The 21,319-nt window shown below is 46.4% G+C and overlaps 1 protein-coding gene across 1 annotated transcript in view; it reads right to left on the minus strand.

Moving 5' to 3' along the window:
• Positions 1-21,319, minus strand: part of PLG (plasminogen) — a 43,712-nt gene that overhangs the window by 425 nt on the left and 21,968 nt on the right. Inside the window, exons 10-18 of the mRNA XM_042940228.1 lie at positions 20,785-20,950; positions 15,063-15,244; positions 13,233-13,381; positions 11,347-11,440; positions 9,047-9,167; positions 7,568-7,642; positions 6,811-6,951; positions 5,039-5,145; positions 636-781 (exon numbers count right to left, since the gene is read on the minus strand). Coding sequence (XP_042796162.1) covers positions 636-781; positions 5,039-5,145; positions 6,811-6,951; positions 7,568-7,642; positions 9,047-9,167; positions 11,347-11,440; positions 13,233-13,381; positions 15,063-15,244; positions 20,785-20,950 — 1,181 coding nt within the window. The remainder of the gene's footprint in view (positions 1-635; positions 782-5,038; positions 5,146-6,810; positions 6,952-7,567; positions 7,643-9,046; positions 9,168-11,346; positions 11,441-13,232; positions 13,382-15,062; positions 15,245-20,784; positions 20,951-21,319) is intronic.

The following is a 21,319-nucleotide window of genomic DNA, read 5'->3' on the forward strand; positions in this document are numbered from 1 at the left end:
AGAAAAGAACCACGAGAGGATGAAACCGGCACCCTTTTATTATGGGATGTCACCCCTGTTACCCAAATGTATGTTTTCCCAGCACTTGAACATTCTTTTGCAATTAGAAAGAAACTTATTAATGTGTTACTTGAGTAGCTTCAGTACCCAACGAGGGCTGAAGTGCTTCGGTACTTAACAGGGTACATTTAGCAAAACCACACCGTTTGGTGTTCCTGGGGGAGAAGTCCCTTGTGAAGAGTGGACTCATCCCTTCGTGCCTTGGGGTTTCCCTTCGGCAGAGTAAAGCCCAGAGTAATTGCAAAGGGGGCACAGTTGGTCTTTTCCCCATACCCTCCCTTGCTTCCCTGCTAGCAAGGCCACCACCCGAGTCCCGTGCTCCAACACGGTCCCCAGGTGTGTGGGGCTCTGGCAGTGATGATACCTAACGACTCCCTTACAACCCATCTGGAACTCAGGGCCCAAGAAATCCCCTCAGATGATCTCAGTCCGCATTCAGGGCCAGACCTGAAATGTTTCTGGGTAGCACGTGGACGTGGCCTTCAATGGACAAAGGCTTCCTGGATTTGCCACTGGGGGGCAGAGGCATCTAAGAGGCCGACGCAGGACGGCGGAAGATTGGACTTTGTCCTCACCTGACAACTGTCGGTGCCTCCGGCCAGATTCCCAGCACAAAGCTCTGTGGATTTGACTCTTCCGTTGAGATACTCGTAGCGATTGCACACCTTGTTTTCTATCACCGGTAGCTGGGCTTCCTTGAGGAGACCGGCGCCAAAGGTCCCTGTGTTTAAAAAGATTAAGGAAATGGCTACCAGATCCCAAATATGCCCCCAAGGAAACTTCTGGCACAACCGAGCAGCAGTGACAGGTCTCTTGTTTGACCGTGAGGTTGTATAAAGAAGTCAGTTCCCCGGGCGCCTGGGTGGCCCAGTCGGTTAGGCGTCCGACTTCCACTCAGGTCATGGTCTCGCGGTTCGTGAGTTTGAGTCCCACGTCGGGCTCTGTGCCCACAGCTCAGAGCCTGGAGCTGCTTCGGATTCTGTGTCCCCCTCTCTCCCTGCCCCTCCTCTGCTCACATCCTCTCTCTCAAAATAAAAATTAAGTCAGTTCCTAATACTACTGGAATTCTTCTCTTTCTACCCCTTAAAGGTATAAATATTATATATGATTTCATGTTCCCAAGACCTGGGTTTAAAAATCTGGGTTTCTTTGTGGTGTTTTGGGGCTCGTGTTATGTTTCTTTGGTTCTTTTTTTAACTCTAAAGAAATCTTTTTTAACATGTAAAGAGAGATTGAGAAATACAGGTGCTACTATATCATATATTCACTTTCAGTCTTTTTTAGATGCTTGTTTCTTTTTTACCACTTATATCATATTGCACGACTTTATACCCTGGTTGATTTCACACAATCTTATATAATAAGGGCTTTTTTTTGGATACTACGATCTTTGTAATTAGTGGGTTGTGGTTTTTTTTTGAGAGAGAGAGAGCGAGCGAGAGCACACACGAACAGGGGAGGGGCAGAGGGAGAGGGAGAGGGAATCTTAACCAGGCTCCACGTTCTGCGAGAAGCCAAATGTGAGGCTGGATCTCACAACCGTGAGATCATGACCTGAGCCAAAATCCGGAGTCTGATGGTCAATGAGCCATCCGGGTGCCCGTAGTTAATATCTCGATGGGGGTGACTGCTTCATGGGTGGGCGGTTTCCTTTTAAGGTGAGGAAAGTGTTCCGGAAATAGCAGTCGTGGTTGCACAGCATTGCGAATGTACTAAGTGCTACTGAGTCGTACTCTTCAAAATAATTAAAATAGTGGGGCGCCTGGGTGGCACAGTCGGTTAAGCGTCCGAATTCAGCCAGGTCACGACCTCGTGGTCCGTGAGTTCGAGCCCCGCGTCGGGCTCTGGGCTGATGGCTCGGAGCCTGGAGCCTGTTTCCAATTCTGTGTCTCCCTCTCTCTCTGCCCCTCCCCCGTTCATGCTCTGTCTCTCTCTGTCCCAAAAATAAATAAAAAACGTTCAAAAAAAAATTAAAAAAAAAATTAAAAAAAAAATAATTAAAATAGTGAACTTTATGTCATATATACTTTACCACAATATAAGAAAAAATGGCCGCCTTTTACTGGAATAAACTTTTTCAGGCACAGGCTCGTTCGGTGGTGTCTCTCATTTAATCCTTACCATAGTCACACGAAATAGGCACTTCTGTCAATCCTATTGCACAGTGAAGGAAACTGAGGCTGGGAGAGGGTGTGTAGGTTGCCCAAGATCACCCAGCAAGTCAGCGGAGGAACTGGGATTTGAAGTTGGGTCTGTGACATCATTGCCCAAATTCTTCACACCCGTGTTTCTGGGCTCCTACAGTGGTTTCCAACTGTCCACATCTTTGTTCACGCATTTTATTTATATTCCTTAATATTTTCTTACCCTGGTTCCCAGAAATTATATACATGTGTTTATGGCTCCCAGTTAACGTTGCCAAATTATTTTCTAAAAGTGTATGACAGGACACGATTTCACCAGAACAAAAGGGCACTTCACCCTACACTTCTGAGTATTTAATATTTTTTAAAATATTTGCTAATATAATAGGTGAAAATTGTCCTGGTTTGTTTCCTAGTTTTCACTTCTTTTCCAGTTAGGAAGAGTAAATATTCTCCCATGTGCTTGTCTTACTCGTATTTCTTTTGTAAAAAAAACTGCTTTTTCTTTTTCTACTCTGGCAAATTGAAGTGGAACATTTGCAAAACAGCCAGAGGAAACGCCGCTTTTCCAGATAGACACACCCGGGCATGTGTTTTCAGAAATAATCCAGTTTTCGAATCTTGCAAGCCCGGCTTTCACGTGTCTCGCAAAAAAGCGTTGCTAGCGTGGAACAGCCAGGAGACGGGGTGCTGCTACTCCTTCTCCAAAGACTCTGAATAAACTTGGACGGTCGTGTCGAGTTTGGAATACCTACGCTGGATCTGGAGTTGACAGGAGCGTGGACGGGGACCGCCATCTGGGAAGGAGAGGCTTGACCCAGCTCTGGCTGGGCAGAGCCACCGCGGAAGAAGGGCCCGAGGAGGCATCGGGTGGGGTGCACTACTTGAGTTGAGTACTCGTGGGGAGGGACCAGCCCTCTCAAATACCCTGCTGCAAATTGATTTATTCAAGTGTCTTGCCCTTGTGTCTGCTTTCTGAGCAAGACCCGTCCCGAGGCTGGTGACAAAATCCACCACTAGCTGGCGGGGAAATTGGTGTGGTCTGTGCAGAAGTGCTGCCATCGTGTGGCCACAGTAGAGATAGCATTGCTGAGGGCCGGGAGGCTGGAGGTGTCCTAGATAGGGGCGCCCTGATAGGGGCTGTGGGGAGGAAGAGGCAGCAGCCCCAGAAGCACTCTGTTGATGAAGGACCAACCGGAACGAGCCCCTTGCCTGAATGCTTCCCTTGCTTTGAAATAGCAAGTCAGGGAAAGTCCGGAGACTGAATGGGAGAACGGGAGAGTTTTGACTTCACGCCGAGAAGCCGAGGACACTGATCTAACGTCACTCCTGACATAAGAAAAGTGGTAAATTGGCCTGACTTCTGTTTTGTGACTCCTCCTGGTTCACTGAGTATGCGGAGAATCATCTTCCCACTCGACCTGAGGGCGAGGCCAGGGTAGATGGAGGAACCTAGCACAGGATGGCAGTTAGAAAATTGTGGATGGTGGCCGTGCTCAGTGCTCCGTGCACCGCTCTCATCGTTTCCCCCACCGTGGCCCTGCAGCCCGTTTTCCAGCTGAGGAAATAGGTTCAAGAAGAGCCTGCAGCCGATAGGTGGGAGTCGGGGTTCTGACTCAAGAACCCCCCTTGCCTGCCCTTTGTGCATGAGGCTCCCAGGGGGCCGCCCTGTACCTTCTCGGAACCTCAGATCCCTCATTTCCAAAATGGAAACAAAAAATATTGAACTCATAGGGGTTTGGGATGTTTAAGTTTTTTTAAACACAAAACAACGGAATAGACTGTCACATCCACAGCGACGCTTCATTTGGGAAGCTTTCCCTTTAACTTCTCAGTGCTCACAGCCTCCAAAGCACGGAAAGTAGGGGACGTGCAACATTCAGGAAGTGAGGTTTCACAAATGTAGGAAAAGTGCAGAAAGAAGGAAGGCAGATTTGAAGTGACCAAGGCCAGTCATTTTTAACTTTTTTTTCCCAAAACCACAAAACCTTGCTTAAACGAAAGCTAATAACAAAATACTGTGTGAAACACAATTCGAAAACGCGGGTTTTACAGGTGAGGGCTTCCAGGCCAAGTGGTACAAGGAGGCAAGGTGATTTGTCCAGTTTGCCCAGCGAGCGGCAGAACGAGATCTACCCTCCGGAGCCCCTGACCCCCATTCTGGAGCCCTCACCAACACTTGGAGAAAGCGAGGCAGAGATCTAAGACATTCTTACAATGTTTTGAGGCCCGAGTCTGACGAGTATAATCCCTCTCAGGGCCTACTGCCAAGAGAAGATGGGGCCCCCCGAATGCAGCACGAGTGCTGACACAGGATCCTGCATAAGCATCTCCTCTTTCACGCACACCCCATCGACCAACACCGAACGCCACCGTAGGGCTGGAACCTTCCTTCCTTTCCCCCAGCTGTCAGTCTGTCCCACCACCAACAGCCTCTCCACGCCCACGAATGCATGTGGGGACCTGGGGAGATGAGCTTAACGGCAATTTTTGTTGTTGTGTCGTGCCATGTTAGGGAGCTCAGTGTGGCTAACTTCACATGAACAATAATCATACACCCTTAATGTTTAGGTCTACTTCAAAACCCTACTTACCTGGGGATGGGATATCAACGTTGCATGTATGGGCCAAGAGACTCAGTCCCAAGAGGGACTACTCCGTCCCTCGCCCACGTCCCTCGACGATGAATTATGGAGACTTAGGCGGGAACCAAGACAAAGTCAGGAAGGGTGGACCCTCAGGAAAAGTGGTAGGAATTTGCACAAAGGGTCGTTTTCTCCTGTAGGCTATAGGTCTACACCAATTCCTTGTGTGAGTTTGGGAATTTCTCTCACCTTGGGTGTCTCCCCAGCCAGTGATGTAACATAATGTCCGGTCAGCAACCACATAATTTGGGGGTGGCAGACAAGCTGGGATCACTTTGGAGGTGATGATGGCAGATCTGAAAGAAAAACATCAAAAGTTACATCGGACTGCCTCGTTAGGATTCTCGCGCCACTCCTCTGTTGGTCACTCACAACAAGATGGCATCGGCCCAAAGCCCCCAGAATCCTCTGAGCGGGTATTTCCCTGCTCCAGTGACACAGTGCGATGCAGAAAACACCTTTTCTCCTGGTGCTGGCCTGGCCCATCCTGGCTCATCCCACGCTGTCCGGAATCCACCAGATACGGTACGTGTGTTCTCTGGGCCTTGTTGCCCGGCCCAAATGCGCCTATTCTCAAAATAGCTGTCCGATCAGCCTTCTCCATTGGCACCAGCTTCCAAATATCACTAACTTTAAGTAACATAAGCAGGTTTATCATTTCGTCAGACTTAACAAAATTCTATTTCAACAGGGAAAATAAAATCAAAGACAGGGAAGGGCGCCTGGGTGGCTCCATCGGTTAAGCATCCGACTTCGACTCGGGTCATGATCTCACAGTTCGCGCGTTCAGGTGAGCTTGAGCCCCGCTTTGGGTAAAAACATGAGCTCCGCTTCGGGTGAGCCCTGCTTCTCTCCCACTCACTCTCTGCCCCTCACTCACTTTTGCCCTCTCTTTCTCTCTCTCTCCCAAAAAAGCACTCTCTTTCTCTCTGTCTCCCAAAAAAGCAAAAGCAAAAACAAAAACATAGGAGGAAGAGGAATTTGCATTTGTGAATTGTGTGTGTATGTGTTTGTGTGTGGGTCTATATTGTAGCTTTTTGAAGGAACTATTTACTTGGGGGGGGGGAGAGCCCAAGCGGGGGTGGGGCAGAGAGAGGGAGACAGGGGATCTGAAGTGGGCTCCACACGGATAGCAGTGAGCGACACGTGGGCTCGAACTCACAAGCTGCGAGATCACGACCTGAGCCAAAGTCGGATGCTCAACCCACTGAGCCATCTAGGCGCCCCTATATTGTAGCTTTTGAAGTGCTTTGAAACATGTAATTTTGTTTGGTTTCGCCCAAACAAGTATTGTTTTGAGAGGAGAACGGTCAACCTGGAAGAACTGAATACTTCTCTGATTATGGATGTATGTTAGCTGACTGGCCAAGGTTAAGTGAGAGCTTCATGCACTTCGTATTTCAACTCACTCCTTTTCCACACAAGGAAACCGAATCCTGGTGCCTCTTTTTAATGATCAGTCTCAAGTTAGTTAACATACAGTGTAGTCTTGGTTTCAGGAGTAGGTTCCTGTGATTCATCACTTACATCCAACACCCAGTGCTCATCCCAACAAGTGCCCTCCCAATGCCCATCACCCATTTTCCCTTCCTCCCGCCCCCCATCAACCCTCAGTTTGTTCTCTGTATTTAAGAGCCTCTAAGGGTTTGCCTCCCTCTCTGTTTTTCTTATTTCCCCTTCCCCTGTGATCATCTGTTAAGTTTCTCAAATTCCACCTACGAGTGAAATCCTGTGATATCTGTCTGATGCCTTTTTTCAAGAGCACAGCTAATGTGTGGCAGAATGGGACCGAACCCAGGTTTTGTCTGTTCCCCAAAGCCTTTGTGTCTTTCATGTCCTAGACGGTGTCTCCCCCCCACCACACACACGCACATACGCACAACTCTGTTATGCTCGTGAAACCCGGGCATAAACAAATGTTATCCCTGATCTTGGGGTGAAAACCAAGGGTGAGTTAGTACCTGCTTAGCTTCAGCAAGGCGATATCTGCACGTGTGGGCTCCAAGAACAGCTTGGATACCTCTATGTCCTGAATATCCGTTTCAAGATTTATTTCTCGGTGTGCGCCCAGGATGACCTTATACGCTGCAGGCCTTGAGGATCTAGGAAAGGTGGTGACATTTGGAGCAAAGTCATGTGCCAGCCCCTTCATCAGGTGGCCTTCTGAGTCATAAACATGGCGTCTTCTCCCCACCTCGCTACCCACAGTCAGCGACCTCCAAGTGGCAAGAGAGGAAGCTCACCGTTTACTTGAATCTGGTCACTAAGGAATGTTCTCGAGCTGCTTTTGGCCTGACCACAGAAGAAGAATGGACAGATACCCATGTCGGGAGAACCTGGGAGGACCCGTGTCTGTCACAGTGAGGAGGTCTGTTCTACCATGGACCCAGGCCTACATACCCACCCTCCCTAGAAATATTCCCCTTCTCTCTCATCCAGTGGCCCTGGAAATTCTGATTCAAACTTCACATCCATTCCCTGGTCCCTAGTGTCACTGCCATAAAAAGAAGGAAGGAAGGAAGGAAGGAAGGAAGGAAGGAAGGAAGGAGAAAAGAAGGGAGGGATGGAGAAAAGAGGGAGGGAAGGAGGAAAGAAAGGAGGGAGAGAGGGAGAAAAGAAGGGGCAGAGAGAGAAAGAAAGGAGGGAGGAAATCAGGAAAGGAGAAGGGGAGAGAGGCAGAGAGTTTTTAAGACAAGTCTTCATGTTCCCCAGACATACCTCTCCAAGCAGTGGGCAGCTGTCAACACCCACTCTGGGGCTATTAAAGTCCCTCCACAGAAGTGCTTTCCAAATCTATAAGGAAAATTGCCAGAATTTTAGTTCAAATCAGATGATATGTTCTACAGAAAGCTCGAAAGAAGTATTCACTCAATTTTAACAAAGTTGATGCTCCCATAGGAAAAGGCTACCAGCCTATCATCGGGATGGCAAGAATTTTTGAGTTGTGCTTCAGTAGTGTATTTTCCAGAAGGTCTCATCCTCACCACACTTTAGCTGGCAGGGGAAGACCCAGGCACAACCGGTCCACAGGAGAGCAAAGCCATGGGGCTGCAACAGGAAGTCCACACCCGTGGCTTAGACTCGTTGGCCCCGGATTCCAACAGGAGTGACTGGCCAAAGGTCCTACCCTTGAGGCCTCTTTTATTTCTTTATGGCAAGACCTATGCAAGGCCTGAACCAAATCTGACCCCGAATAGCTGCGATTTGTGGGAATCTGCTCATATGTACCCTTTGGGTGTCAGCCACTCCATCGTAATGAAAGGGATACAAATTGTAAGTGCCCGAATAATCAGTCAGGAAATAGACCACAGCACGGTTGGGGAAAGAAAGAACTTGAAATGTGTGAAAGGTGAGGGTTTGTATAGCAAGGAGTTAATAAATGATAAGGTGAAGAGAAGAAAAGCCAACTCAACAAAAGAATGAAATACACTGAAGTCGAGGTTAGTGGTGGCATCTCCCAAGTATAGGGAAGGAAGGCAATTGAGAACAACAACCGAATGCAGAAGTGTTGCCCTGGTGTCGAAACAAGATGACAGAGCAACACAGAAAACAGATCAGCCTGTTTCACACGTGCGCTTTATAAGAGGCATCCAGGAAAATCGAACTTATTAAAAGCCCATGCCACTGAAACCGTCACCCAAACCTTCTGGGTTCCATAGGACCAGAACTGATCACTCTTGAATTATGGTGCTCCTGAACTATCTTAGAGTGAAGACATGGGATGTGCTTGTGAATGAATGGCTGAGCACCCTTTGATTAAATTCAAGAATTCACAAAAGTGTAAAAAAAAAAAAAAAGGGTATCAGTCAAAGATTATAGATAACTTTGCCCATGCCTCCCTCAACGTAACACATTTCTAAAAATACCCCCTGCCCTTTGTCTTCCAAAGAGACAATAGACATTGATAAAAACCCTCCAGGCATCTCCAATACTTTGCCAGAAATATCGGAATTTGGTATAAATTACTACATCCGCAGAGTTTGATGATAGATGCCCAGATCAAGGAAAATATTCCAATTCTGGCTATTTTCAAAGTAGAGAACCTAGAAAAATATAATTTTATTTTCGTCGTTTTCCTTCCTCCTAAGAATATAGAGGCAGGTACTGATAAGCTCTGTGGATTCAGTGTGAAATGAGAAAGGTTTTGCAGGGCTTACATAGAAGAATGGAACTAATCGTTTCTGGAAATGTTGTTACCTTGTTCTAAGACTGACTTGCCAGGGCCAAGAATGTGGGTTGGCCACACATCCACCTACAACCCTTCCAGGACATTTCTTCGGCTCCACCTGGGGCTTCCCACAATCAAATGAAGCGGACACTGTGGCACAAAGTGGAGAAGAGAGTCACATTTAAAGAAGCGAAATGAAAGGTAGCCATTGTGTCACACAACTCCAGAGAGATCAATGGGTCATGGCCAAAGCACGAAGGTTTTGACATCTCGAAGCCCAAACTGAACAGCAAGGTCATACGCATCTTTTGGGATACTTTTTTCCCTTCGATTTCAAAAGTGGCAGTAGACAACACAGAACCTTCTCCTTTCAGGAAAATGTAAGTGCTCTTGTATTGTTTTGGGGGGAGGGATTAAGCAGAGTTAGGTGTTACAGTGAGAGTTTGCTGAGGGCGCCATGACACAAATGTTATTCTGACTTGATGTGATTTATCTAGGTTCTCATCTCCATCATCATCTCCCTCTTCTTCTTCCTCTTTCTCCTTCTCTGTCTCCTTCTCCTCCTCCTCCTCCTCCTTCTTCTTCTTCTTCTTCCTCTGTGCCATCTGAACCACATAAAGTTTACTGAAAACCATAGTTGTCATGTCCATTGAAAGGCACGATGGGTATTTTTTTGATGTGAAACTCTGTGTACATACACGTACCCATGTGTGTGTCTGTGTGTGTGTATAGTTGTATGTAACAAAGATAACTGTCCTAAACATCTCTCAGCCAGCCTCGGGACAGGGCTTCCAGAAGCTTCCAAAGACTAACCCAATGCCCTGGGGATGACTTACAGCCACTTGCCCTATTCTCTATTTCCCTCCTACCTTTCCCCCTAGGCAATAAGGGCAGTGCTCCTTCCTTGGTACCACCCACTAATGCCTAAAACAGCTCTAGCCTCCAAAAGACCAGAGCATCTGGTGGTGGCCTAGGGCTGCACCTGTGAAGTTACTGTACTTCTCCTCCATGGGCATTGAGGAGCATCATCCCAGGCACAGCTGTGAAGCCCATGACAGGAATGTCATGCTGATAAGACAACTTAAAGGCCATCCTGCCAAGCAAGCGGCCTGTCCAGCATGGAGAGCCTGGGCCGTAAGAGGCGGCCAGGTATTCCAGAAGGGGCAGGGCTGATCAGGAGTGACCCGCTGAAGGGAAGGCAGTAACCCCATTCAGAGACTTCCAGATGAAGGGGCCACCAAGAGAGCTTCTGCGGAACAGAGAGAACACCCACTCGAGGAAGATTCAGCTATAAACTCCCCCCAAATCCAGACAGCAGAATAACAGCAGCCGAGTGCAAACTTGCCTGTCACCCTGGCCGCTCCTTCCGCCCCGCGGCTCTACCCAGGAGGGCCCCAGGTGCAAAGCCTGGCAAAGTGGCTCCCGTGCTCTTCACCTGTGCTCCCGACTGGCCCCCAACCGCCTCTGCACGCTGGTCTTCAGTGATTCCGCAGTCAGAGCTTCTCCCTCCCCAGCACTAGTCCCTCCACCAGGCAGACACAATCAGACACAATCAGACACAATCACATGTGACCAAGCCGAGCAAAGGGGAGGTCCAGCCTGGTTTTCTGTAACCGGCACGAATTCTGTGTGCAAAGACAGGTCTGCAGGAAATGACACGGGGTCCGAATCAAAGAGGCTTACGTTGTTCTCCAGACCTTCCCATGGATCTGTTATGCCAAATTTTCTCCTTTCCCTGATCCAAGCTTCTGGCTCCCTGGAAAGCCTCAGGGAAATGAGGAAAGAATCCAGACAAGCTTTCTCTAAGTTATGTGCCTAATGTGTGGGTAATGAATAGTAATCTGAGGAGAAAGGAGATTTGGGGCTTGGTAAAAATCTACATTACTTCTCATCGAATTCTTAGGATGACTGTTTATAGGTTTGCAATGTACATGGTATGCTTAGCTGGGTCATGTTGTTCGTATGTTTTTTCTTACTTCTCAGCCACTGAAAGAGAAGAGTCACCTGTCTGGGGACCGGACTTAAATTTGCTTTTCAGGCAGCCCAAGCGGGACATGGGGAATTCAGTGAGACCATCCTGAGGCTGATCGGATCACCTCTAAGTTTGCTCTTTGCGAAGATGGTGTATTTACTTTGTTTAGGTGTCAGGGAAGGGGACTCCCTGACCAATGGGGCCACCAGGAGGACAGATTCAAGAGGCCCAGGATGAAGAGAGGGCAGCCCACCCGACACACTCAGCTCAGAGCCTTCCTTTTGCAAATCTGTATCGGGGAGATGACGCTGCATTTATCCGAGAAGTCATCTCCTTCCAGAAAGGAAAGCAACTTACCACACTGAGGGACATCACAGTAGTCAAAAAGTTTCCTTGGACTCATCGTGTAGCACCAAGGACCATTGACATCACCATCGGGATTGCGGCAGTACTGAAAACAAAAGGCAGGTGTATGGAGGGCTGGGCACAGCAGGGCAGAGAAGGTATTCAGACAGACATTTCACAGCTGTCGTTAGAAGCTGCGTAGTGGGGCGCGTGGGTGGCTCAGGCGGTTAAGCGTCCAACTTCGCTTCAGGTCATGATCTATCAGCTCAAGAGTTCAAGCCCCGCCTCAGGCTCTCTGCTGTCAGCCCACGGCCCACTCCAGATCCTCAGTCCCCCTCCCTCTGCCCCTCCCCCGCTCGATCTCTCTGACTCTTTCAAAATAAACACGCTTAAAAAAAAGATAAAAGGTAGTGTTCATAGTTTTTTGCAGTAGGGGGCAAGGTTATTTTTTTAGGATATTATAAAGCTTCTGACTCAGTTTGCCATCGGTCAAGCCCCCTGTGAGTGGATAGAACCCCCGAGGGGCTAAGGGAGAGGTGCTATAGGTTTTTCTCTTTTAAAAAAAATTTTTTTTACATTTATTTATTTTTTGAGAGACATAGATAGGGCACAAGTTGGGGAGGGGCAGAGCGACAAGGAGACACGAAATCTGAAGCAGTCTCCACGCTCCGAGCTGTCAGCACAGAGCCCGACGCGGGGCTCGGACCCACGAACTGTGAGATCATGACCTGAGCTGAAGTTGGACGCTTAACGGACTGAGCCACCCAGGCGCCCTGAGGTGCTATAGGTTTTCCTTAATGTTTATTTTATTTTATTTTTTTTTATGTTTTTTTTTATTTTATTTTATTTTTGAGACAGAGAGAGACAGAGCATGAACGGGGGAGGGTCAGAGACAGGGAGACACAGAATCTGAAACAGGCTCCAGGCTCTGAGCTGTCAGCACAGAGCCCGACGCGGGGCTCGAACTCACAGACCGTGAGATCATGACCTGAGCCGAAGTCGGCCGCTTAACCGACTGAGCCACCCAGGCGCCCAATGTTTATTTTATTTTTGAGAGTGAGGGAGCACGCATGAGCAGAGGAGGGGCAGAGAGAGGGGGATAGCAGATCCAACTTGGGCTCTGTGCTGACAGCAGCCGGTCCGATGTGGGGCTCAAAGTCACGAATTGTGAGATCATGACCTGAGCCAAAGTCAGACGCTCAACTGGCTGAGCCCCCCAGGTGCCCTGGGTAGAGGTGATAGAAAGGGGCCGCCCCTCCAGCAGCCTGTGTCAGCGGACCTCTTAGAGACCAAGCAGCAGCAAAAGTGGACCGTGGGACACGACTGACTCATCCCTAGGTTCACCTCTGCGGTGTCCTCCCCAGTGACGCCCATCTGCTCTTGTTCCAGAAACTGTTCTCGGCAACCATGCACATTCCAACAGGGTCAAGCCACAGGAAGGCGATGTCTTTCTTTTCCTGTCCTGTATAGACCCCCCACATAAACCACCCCACAGAGTGGGTGAGACTAGGAAAAATCCTACCGCGTGGAGTCCTAATGGACCATCCACATTTTTTTCTAGAAAAATTTGACTAAAATGTCACAAAAGTCACCCCTGACCACCAGAACGTAGAAGACAAATGCGAGAAAGTAGAAACAGCCCACAGTGTTAAAGGTCACAGACGAAGTGAGGGGCCTGAGCCCAGTGGCCACAAGCCCAGAGGTCCGCTTGCCCTCGGAAAGGGTCGTTGCCACGTGCTGATGCCGGTTACACGGAGGCTGAGTTCCTGAGGTCTCTCCTAATCCTCTCTGCCGCCCCCGAGGACCTGTCCAGCTGCCTTGCTGTACCACAGGACCAATCCTCTTTGCAAAGATCGGTCAGCAGAAGGCCAAATAGAGTCCAAATCAAAGTGGCTTACGTTTTTTTCCAGACCTGACTGTGGATTTGTCACAGGAGTGAAAATACCGTGTCTGTGGGGCTCCTGGGCTCCCCACTCCTGGCAGGGGATGCCCGAAACGGTGGTTGCCCTCTTGCCCCGGTATCCTTTGCCATTCCCGAACATGCAATCTGTAGGGAAAAGAAAATGGGGGGGGGGGGTGGGGTGGTGATATGTCCTGCGCGGTTCCAGGATGGCAAGGAAGATATATATACAGCCTGCGCGGATTCTCTGACGACAGATCCTGCGGTCACATTCTCAGGGCCCTGGAATGCTGACAATCCCAGTGAGCGCTGACTACTTTAAAATGTTACTGGAAACGCTACTGCCTGGGAAATCATCACAAGCCAAGATGTTAGCATGGGAATTTTGGCTAGGACACTAGGTCAATTTCGTAACAAGGGGAGTTTCAGCACGTGGAGGGTTAACAAGACGCAGGTAGTTCTGTGAGCCGTCAGGCGACCCTTGGGCACCCCATTCTCATCAAGGGTGGATAAAAAGAGTGCGGACTGGAAAGGATTTTATAAACAAGTCTATCTTGGCTGGAGCTGTGCTGTGAGTTCCCACCCTCTGCGGTGAAAGGGTTCCTAAAGAAATGACTTGGCTGTGTCTCCCTCTCTCTCTGCCCCTCCCCTGTTCGTGCTCTGTCTCTCTCTGTCTCAAAAATAAATAAAAGATAAAAAAAAATTAAAAAAAAAAAAAAAGAAATGACTTGGGCCTCTTCCTCAAGCCCATCTTCAACTCAAGCCTCGGGAAAGGGAGCTTCCACACGACCCCCCCCCCCCCCCCCCCGCCGAGAACATGATACATACCCCATAGGGGGACCCAGGGCACCAGTGCTCTGATGGCCATTTGGAAAATACAAAAAACGAAAGCTGGGCCAGCTAGCTTCTCTGCCAAGAAGGGGGGCCATCTGGGAAGCCTGGAACCTCGGTGTTTGCCAGGACCAGGGGAGGGGAGTTACCCCGCGCACCAAAGGTGAGGCAGGCATGTGGGAGACCCATGGGGGGGTCATCTCAAGTACTATCTAGGAGGGATATGCAGACGGGCACAGAGCCTAGGGTGTCACCGAGAGAGAGGAAAGAGAGATGTGCTCAGCCTGGTCAAGGGAACGGGAGGTGAGCATTTCAGAGGAACCAAGCCCATCTCAGCAAGGAGAGGGGTCTCAACTTCCAACCAAGTTCTTGTTTTAATCATTACCCTCTGGAGGTGTTTGAGTTACCTGAATGTGGCCAGATGGGCCCTGGACCCCTGAGTCTCCATGCTGGGGCCGAGGGGAGACAAGCCCAGAAGTAGGTGCTAAGCGCTCAGAGCTACATACACTCCCAGGGCCAGGGAAGCACAGGGGAGGGTGATTATTTTCCTCGGATGACAATCACAACCCTGTGTTCGGGCCCAGGCACCCCGCAAGCCACTTATCCACCTTCCCAGGTTTGTGTCAGGGAGCCTCACCCAACTGCCTTCCGAGCCCTCCTAACTCAGTACATTCAAACCCGAATTAATCATTTCTACTTCCCCATGGAGGAGGTGAGCGTTGGGTGTTCCAGCAGATTCCATCCTGGCCAGTGCTGCCATGGTCAACCCCTCAGTCTCCTCGGGCTCACACTTCATCCATCCCTCACCACCAATTGGTTTGCAAGTCCTTAAAACGTGGCCCACCCACGTCACACGGGCAGTAGCGGCTGTGGCCTCCGGTGGCCGACCGTCAGCCGGGGCTCAGTTGCCTGTAGCAATAAAGCCCTTCCAGGAGACGTCCCACCTCGCGTCCTCCCGATGCCCAGGTGTGTGGACGTCAGGGCACGGACTTCTCACCTGACTCGGAAGGGTCCTCTGCACTCGGAACCTGGGAAACAGTCGGGGACTTGGTGGCACTCTCTTCTCTGTCCGGACATTTTTTCAGGTTACAGAATTCCCAACGGACACTGGGGTCGGTGGTGTAACACCAAGGGCTCTTGTCAGCGTCTGGGTTCCTGCAGTAGTTCATGGTCAGGCCGCTGTGGAGTCCACAATACAGGGCGTGAGAGGTGGGGAATCTTCTGGGGCCCTCCCAGACTTTTGTTATAACAGCCTGATTGATAGTAAGTGACTTTGAAATCGTTCCAGTACCTGTACCTCAGTGCCAATTGCTATTATAATTGTGACAAGCACAGATGGTTCTCAACTTCTAAACAACGGGGTACATTTAAAGCACAGCTTATAGGGGCGCCCGGGTGGCTCAGTCAGTTAAGCACCCAACTCTGGGTTTTGGCTCAGGTCACCTTTTCTTGCGGTTTCATGAGTTAGAGCCCAGTGTTGGGCAGAGGCTGCTTGGGAGTCTCTCACTCTCTCTCTCTCTATCCCCCTTCCCCACTCATGCCGTCTCTATCTCTCTCAAAATAAATAAACTTAAAAAAATGTTTTTAAACCATAGCTTATAATTTTTACTTTAATAATATAGTTTATATGCACGTCATATAAAAACAGATAATACCTAAGTGTGTAAAAGAAAGTACCTGAATGTCTTCCTTTCCCTGGGAATGTTATATACATTTCCCCAGGGATAACCAATACTGATTTTAAAGCAGATGTTTTAGATTTTTTTTTCTTATGCACATACAAATATATCTCTATCTCTATCTTATGAATACACAGAGCTATGTAAGTAGGAACTGAATATTTCCCCTGAGGAGTGACTTGTGACCACACTCCCAGGCCAGCCCCCTCCATCGACCGGTTCACCATGTTGCTAAAATGCTGTGCACTTAGCATGAAAATACTGTAAATAGCCTCTCAGGTAGATCTCGTGGGCTTGGGCTTTGAAAGACTTAAGAAAAGCTCGCCTGGGAAACTAGCTCCCAGGCAGAATGTGTTTCTAAAGGATGCCTTCTGGGGAAATGCAGGGGTGGGGGCAGGCAGACTGGGGACTCCCTCGCTGCAGCCACATAGGATGGAGGGAGGCAGACGATGCTAAAGCGGGGGTGAAAGGAGATGTGAGGGTGCAGCAGCGGGGCTGAGGGCTTACGGGAGAGTCAGAGACTACTGGGAAAGAGGCACAGCAGGTGAGGAACCTGGGAACACTGGGCAGTGTGGTCCCTGCCGCCCCCCTTCCCCCCCCCCCCCCCACCAAACTGCCCCAGCCTCTGGGATTTCTCAGCTTTGCAATCCTCTTTCGAGTTTAGACCCACAACCTGCTGAGAAAATCTGAAACATACTATGAATTATGGGAATCCAGCACTATGTCTGTGGACACTACAGGCAAGTGACTGTCACGGGGCCTGGCCAACAATCCGGGGCCCCTTCAGAGAGGCCCCCAAGCAACTGGATGTGTCGAAAGTTCTACCTTTTGAAATGGGGCCCTGATCTCTTTCTTCTTTAGAATCGAGGTATACTTAATACAGAGCGAAATGCATAGACCTTCAAGGGAGTTTGACGAGTTTTGTTGACCACATATACCTGTATAACCCACGGGATTATACGGGATTATACGGGATTCCCATCCCCCCAGAAAGCGGGGTCAGCGTTCAATGTATCTCTGCTGCCCCTCTGGGGAGGAAATACTATTGATTTCTCTCACCATAAACCAGATTTGCCTCTTCCAGAATCTCATAAAAACGGACTCATGGTACGTACGTTTCTGTGTCTGGCTTCTTTCCTCAGGATGATTTTTTTGAGCTATTTAAGAGTATCGGTGGCTTGTTCCCTTTTATTGTTGAATGATATCCATTGTATGAATATACCACCAATTACTGATTCCTTTTCTTATTGCTGGGCACTGAAGCAGCTTCCAGTTCGGGGCTATTATGAATAAAGTTGCTCTGATACGAATATTCTGGTAGATATTTTTGTGGACTCGTGTTTTTATTTCCTCTAGGTAAAAATTCAGGGATAGAACTGCAAGTCTGTAGGGTAGATGCATGTGGATATCAGACTGATTTCACATGAAATGATTGTACATTTCCTACTCTACCCAGAACACGGGGCGGCGGGTAGAGTTGTTCTGCAACCTTGGCCCCACTGATTGTTGTCGGTCTTTCCTCTTTTCAATAACAGCCACTGCCATTGGTTATTGTGGTTACAATTCTTATTTCCTCGATGGCTAAGATGTTGAGCATTTTTTTAGGTACTTAATGGCCGTTTGTGTATCTTCCCTGTGGAATGCCTAATGAACTCCTCTGTCCATTTTTATTAGGTTGTTTGTTTCTGTATTAGCAAGTAGGAAGAATATGTATATATTCTGGATATAAACCATGCAGCAGATATATGAATTGAGAGTATTTTTCTCTCAGTCTGTGACTTACCTTTTTTTTTTTTTTAACAATGACTTTCGGTGAGCAGGAGTTTTCACTTTGTTAAAGTCCAAAGTATACATTCTTTTTTCTTTTATTCTGCCTTTTAGGTCCTGTCTAAAAAAATTTTTCCCTTCCCTAAGGATATTAAAATATTCTGGAAGCTTTATATTTCAGCTTAGGTTTTAGCCTGCACCTTCAGGTCTAAGAGTTTTCTCTAATTTGAGGTAAGAAGAGTCAAGGTTTGGGTTGTTTGGTTTTGTTTTTCCACGTGGATATCCAGTTGTTCGAGAATGATTTTGGAAAAGACTTCCCTTCTGTACTGCTTTGCTTTGCCGTCATATCGAAAATCAATGGACCATGTGTATGTGGGTCTGGTTCTGGACCGTCCTTTTTTCTATTTGTATACCTTTCTGCCATTACCACTGTGTCTTGATTACTGTATTTTATAGTAAACCTTTAAATCAGGGTGGGTATGTCTTCCAACTTTGTTCTTCTTCTATAGATTGTTTTGCTGATTCTAGGTCCCTTGCCTACAGATTTTGTCTCTTTTTCAAAAAAAAAAAGCTGCAGGAATTTTGCTTGAATGTAGGTTGAATCCAAAGATCAGTTTGGTGAGAATTGATACTGACTCTTGTAATCCATAACATAGTATATCTATATTTAGATCTTTTAAATTTTTCTCAACATTTTGTAGTAAGCAGTATGTAGTTCTTGTACACACTTTGTTAAACTTATCATTAAATATTTTGTTTTTGATGCCATCGTCAGTGACATTGTTTTAAAATCTTTCTTTTCCAATTGGTTATTTCTGGTGTATAGAAATACAATGGATTCTTTGAATATTGATATTGTATATACTTTTGTATATTTCGACTTTGAAAAGCTCACTTATTTTTGTCCTTAGGACTCTGTATTATTAATCAAGTTTTCTGTGAATAAAGATAGGTTTACTGATTCCTTTCTAAACTTTAGCCTCTTTATTTCCTCTTCTTGTCCCCAGTCTTATAGAGAGAGCATTAATCTTTACCCATTAATATATTAGCTGGAGGTTTTTTGTAGATGGCCTTGATCAAATTGAGGACATTTCCTTCTATTCTCAGTTTGCTAAAACTTTTTTTATCATATGAATGTTAAATTTTGTCTAATTTTGTTCTACATCTATTGATAACATCATATGATATATCACTTTTATTCTGTTGACACGTTGGATTCGTTTGGTTGTTTGCAAATGTTAAACCAATCCTGCACTCAAATTACTAATTTTTTGTTAAGTCTTTTGTCTATGTTCACAACAGATCATGTTCTGTAGTTTCTAGCAATATTCTTGTCTACTTTTTGTATCTCAGTTTTTTGGGCCTCACAAATTGAATTGATAAGTATTCCCTCCTCCACTGTTTTCTGTAAGAGATGATATAGGATCCGTATTTTCTCCTTAAATACTTGATAAAATTTTGAAATTCTACTTATGATTCATTGAGCTTCTTAAACCTATGAGTTTATAATTTTCTTCATATTTGGAAAAATTTCAGCCATCATAACTTCAAGTATTTTTCTGTTTCAATATCTCTTTCCTCTCTTTCTGGGACTTGATTTACACATATATTGGAACTTTTGATATTTTTCTAGAGATCCTTATTTCCTTTATTTTCTTTCAGTCTTTTTTTTTTTTTTTTTTGACTTTGTGCTTCAGGGTGTATAGCTTCTACTGCATTGTTTTCAAGCTAACATTTTCTTCTGTAATGTCTAACCTGATGGTAAGGTCATCCACTGTACTTTTCATTTGATGTATATATACTTTTTAATCCTGCCTTTTCCATTTGGTTCTTTTATAGTTTTCCTTTATCTTTAGAATATCTACTTTTCTCTTTTATATTCATACTTTCCTTTAAATTCTTAAACACAATTATATCTTTTTAAAATTTCTGTCTGCTGATTCCATCAGTTCTATCTATTTCTGGGTCTGCTTGTATTGACTGATTTTTCTCTTGGCTCTGGATTACATTTAATGATCTTTGCATGTCTGGTAATTTTTAAATTTATGCCAGACATTATTGGATGCCACATTACTGAGTGACTGGATTTGGTTGTTTTCTTCTGAAGAGAGTTGAGTTTACTTGTGGCAAGTAGTTAATTACATAGAGATTATTTTGATCCTTTTAAGATTGCTTTTAGGCTTTGCTGGGTGTTTCTAGAATAGCCTTTATTTTAGGAATACACTAAGTCTACTCCTAAAGTGTGACTTTTCTATAGTCTTGACTAAATGTTCACGGTGTCCCATGAGGTCTCCCCTCTCTGGCTAGTCAGGATCTCAAATCTCTGAACACAGAATCTCCCAATGCTGTGTGATTTATCTCACCACTCCCTGGTAGTTGTTCTTTCTTCAGTAGTTGTTCTTTGTCCTGCAAACTTTGTGGAATCTTTCCCTGTGCAGGTGCAGCTTTTTATTCAGCCAAAGATTTAAGGAGATCTATGCATATTCTTTCAGCTCCTTCTCTTCGTGGATCCTTCCTCATCATTCCCCAGCCTACGAAATCCCTGCAGCTTCAGTAATCCTATAACTAACTTACTACCTACTAATTTATTTCCCTTTCTAAAAGTTCTCAGTCCTGTGACACCTTTTGTCCATCATGTGAAAATAGTTTTTCCTTACATTTTCTAAACATTTACAGCATAAATGCTTGTTTTTGTCCTTCTACCTGTTTTGCTTATTGGTATCTGTATACTTCCTGACTTTCATCTGCCCTTCTGCTTTCGCTCTTCATGTCCTGGCAACTCCTATCCCTGCAGACCACTTGTGCTCAGGAGCCAAGTGTCAGTACAACTTAAGTGATATATATTACATGTTATATATACTTGAATATATATATATTTGTGATCCAATGATAAACACAAAGTCCACTTCAGAGGTTGCAGTTTGGAATAAAACTCCACAGTTGAAAGATTTCATTGATCTTTAGCAGGGGTTATAGAATGGTTCTAAGTTTTTGGTCATGTGCTCTCTTGAGCTTTCTGCTGGTGTGACTGTAACACCTCTATACATCTTCCTTTTCTTTCACAAAACTACTCAGGAAAGATAGCCAGTTTCTAACGTCTCTACTTCCAGAGCTTTTGCTCAAAGGTGAGGTGCCTAAGACATTTTGCCTCACGTTCTGGAGCCAGGGTGTGAAAGAGAAATTTGGTTCTAAGAAGTTAGCTTAAAGCACGGACCTTCTAACAGAAATTTAGTTTGGCTATTGTTCCCCTCGTGGTTAAAATTCAAGACATACGCGTCTGGGTAGCGTTCTGGGGTCTTCATGTGTCGGTGTGGTACCATAGATGACCAAGGTTGACACTTCTTTCCTGTGATGGTAGTAGATGATGTGCCTCGATAACTCTGTCCATTGCCTTGGTAGCACTCCTGGACCACAGGAGTTTGTTCAGGTGGTAGTGAAACTGAAATAGAAGAAACCAACTAAGTAATGACTAGAACAGAGATATGTGAAGCAATTTATGACGCAAACAGAACAGTAGTCTCTTGGAATTAGCTTTGCTTTCTTTTCCATACTGGCGGTCAGATGGACTTGTAAAGAAAACAATAGATCCATCACACTGTAGAATTTTAATCACGTACTTTCTTTTGTAAAGACTTAATTTAAAATTCAGGAAAAAACAAATGGGTCAGAGTACTTTAATTGGAAACTGCACTCATGTGCAAGTTCTTTTTCTTGGATGTCCACTGGGTGCTCATGAGAATAGATGGGTAGGAGCCCAGAGGCACATTCAATAGTGTAAGCTGCACATGATGATTGGCTTCCAGTGGGG

The sequence above is a fragment of the Panthera leo genome, chromosome B2 (genome assembly GCF_018350215.1).
Source record: "Panthera leo isolate Ple1 chromosome B2, P.leo_Ple1_pat1.1, whole genome shotgun sequence".
NCBI lineage: Eukaryota > Metazoa > Chordata > Mammalia > Carnivora > Felidae > Panthera > Panthera leo.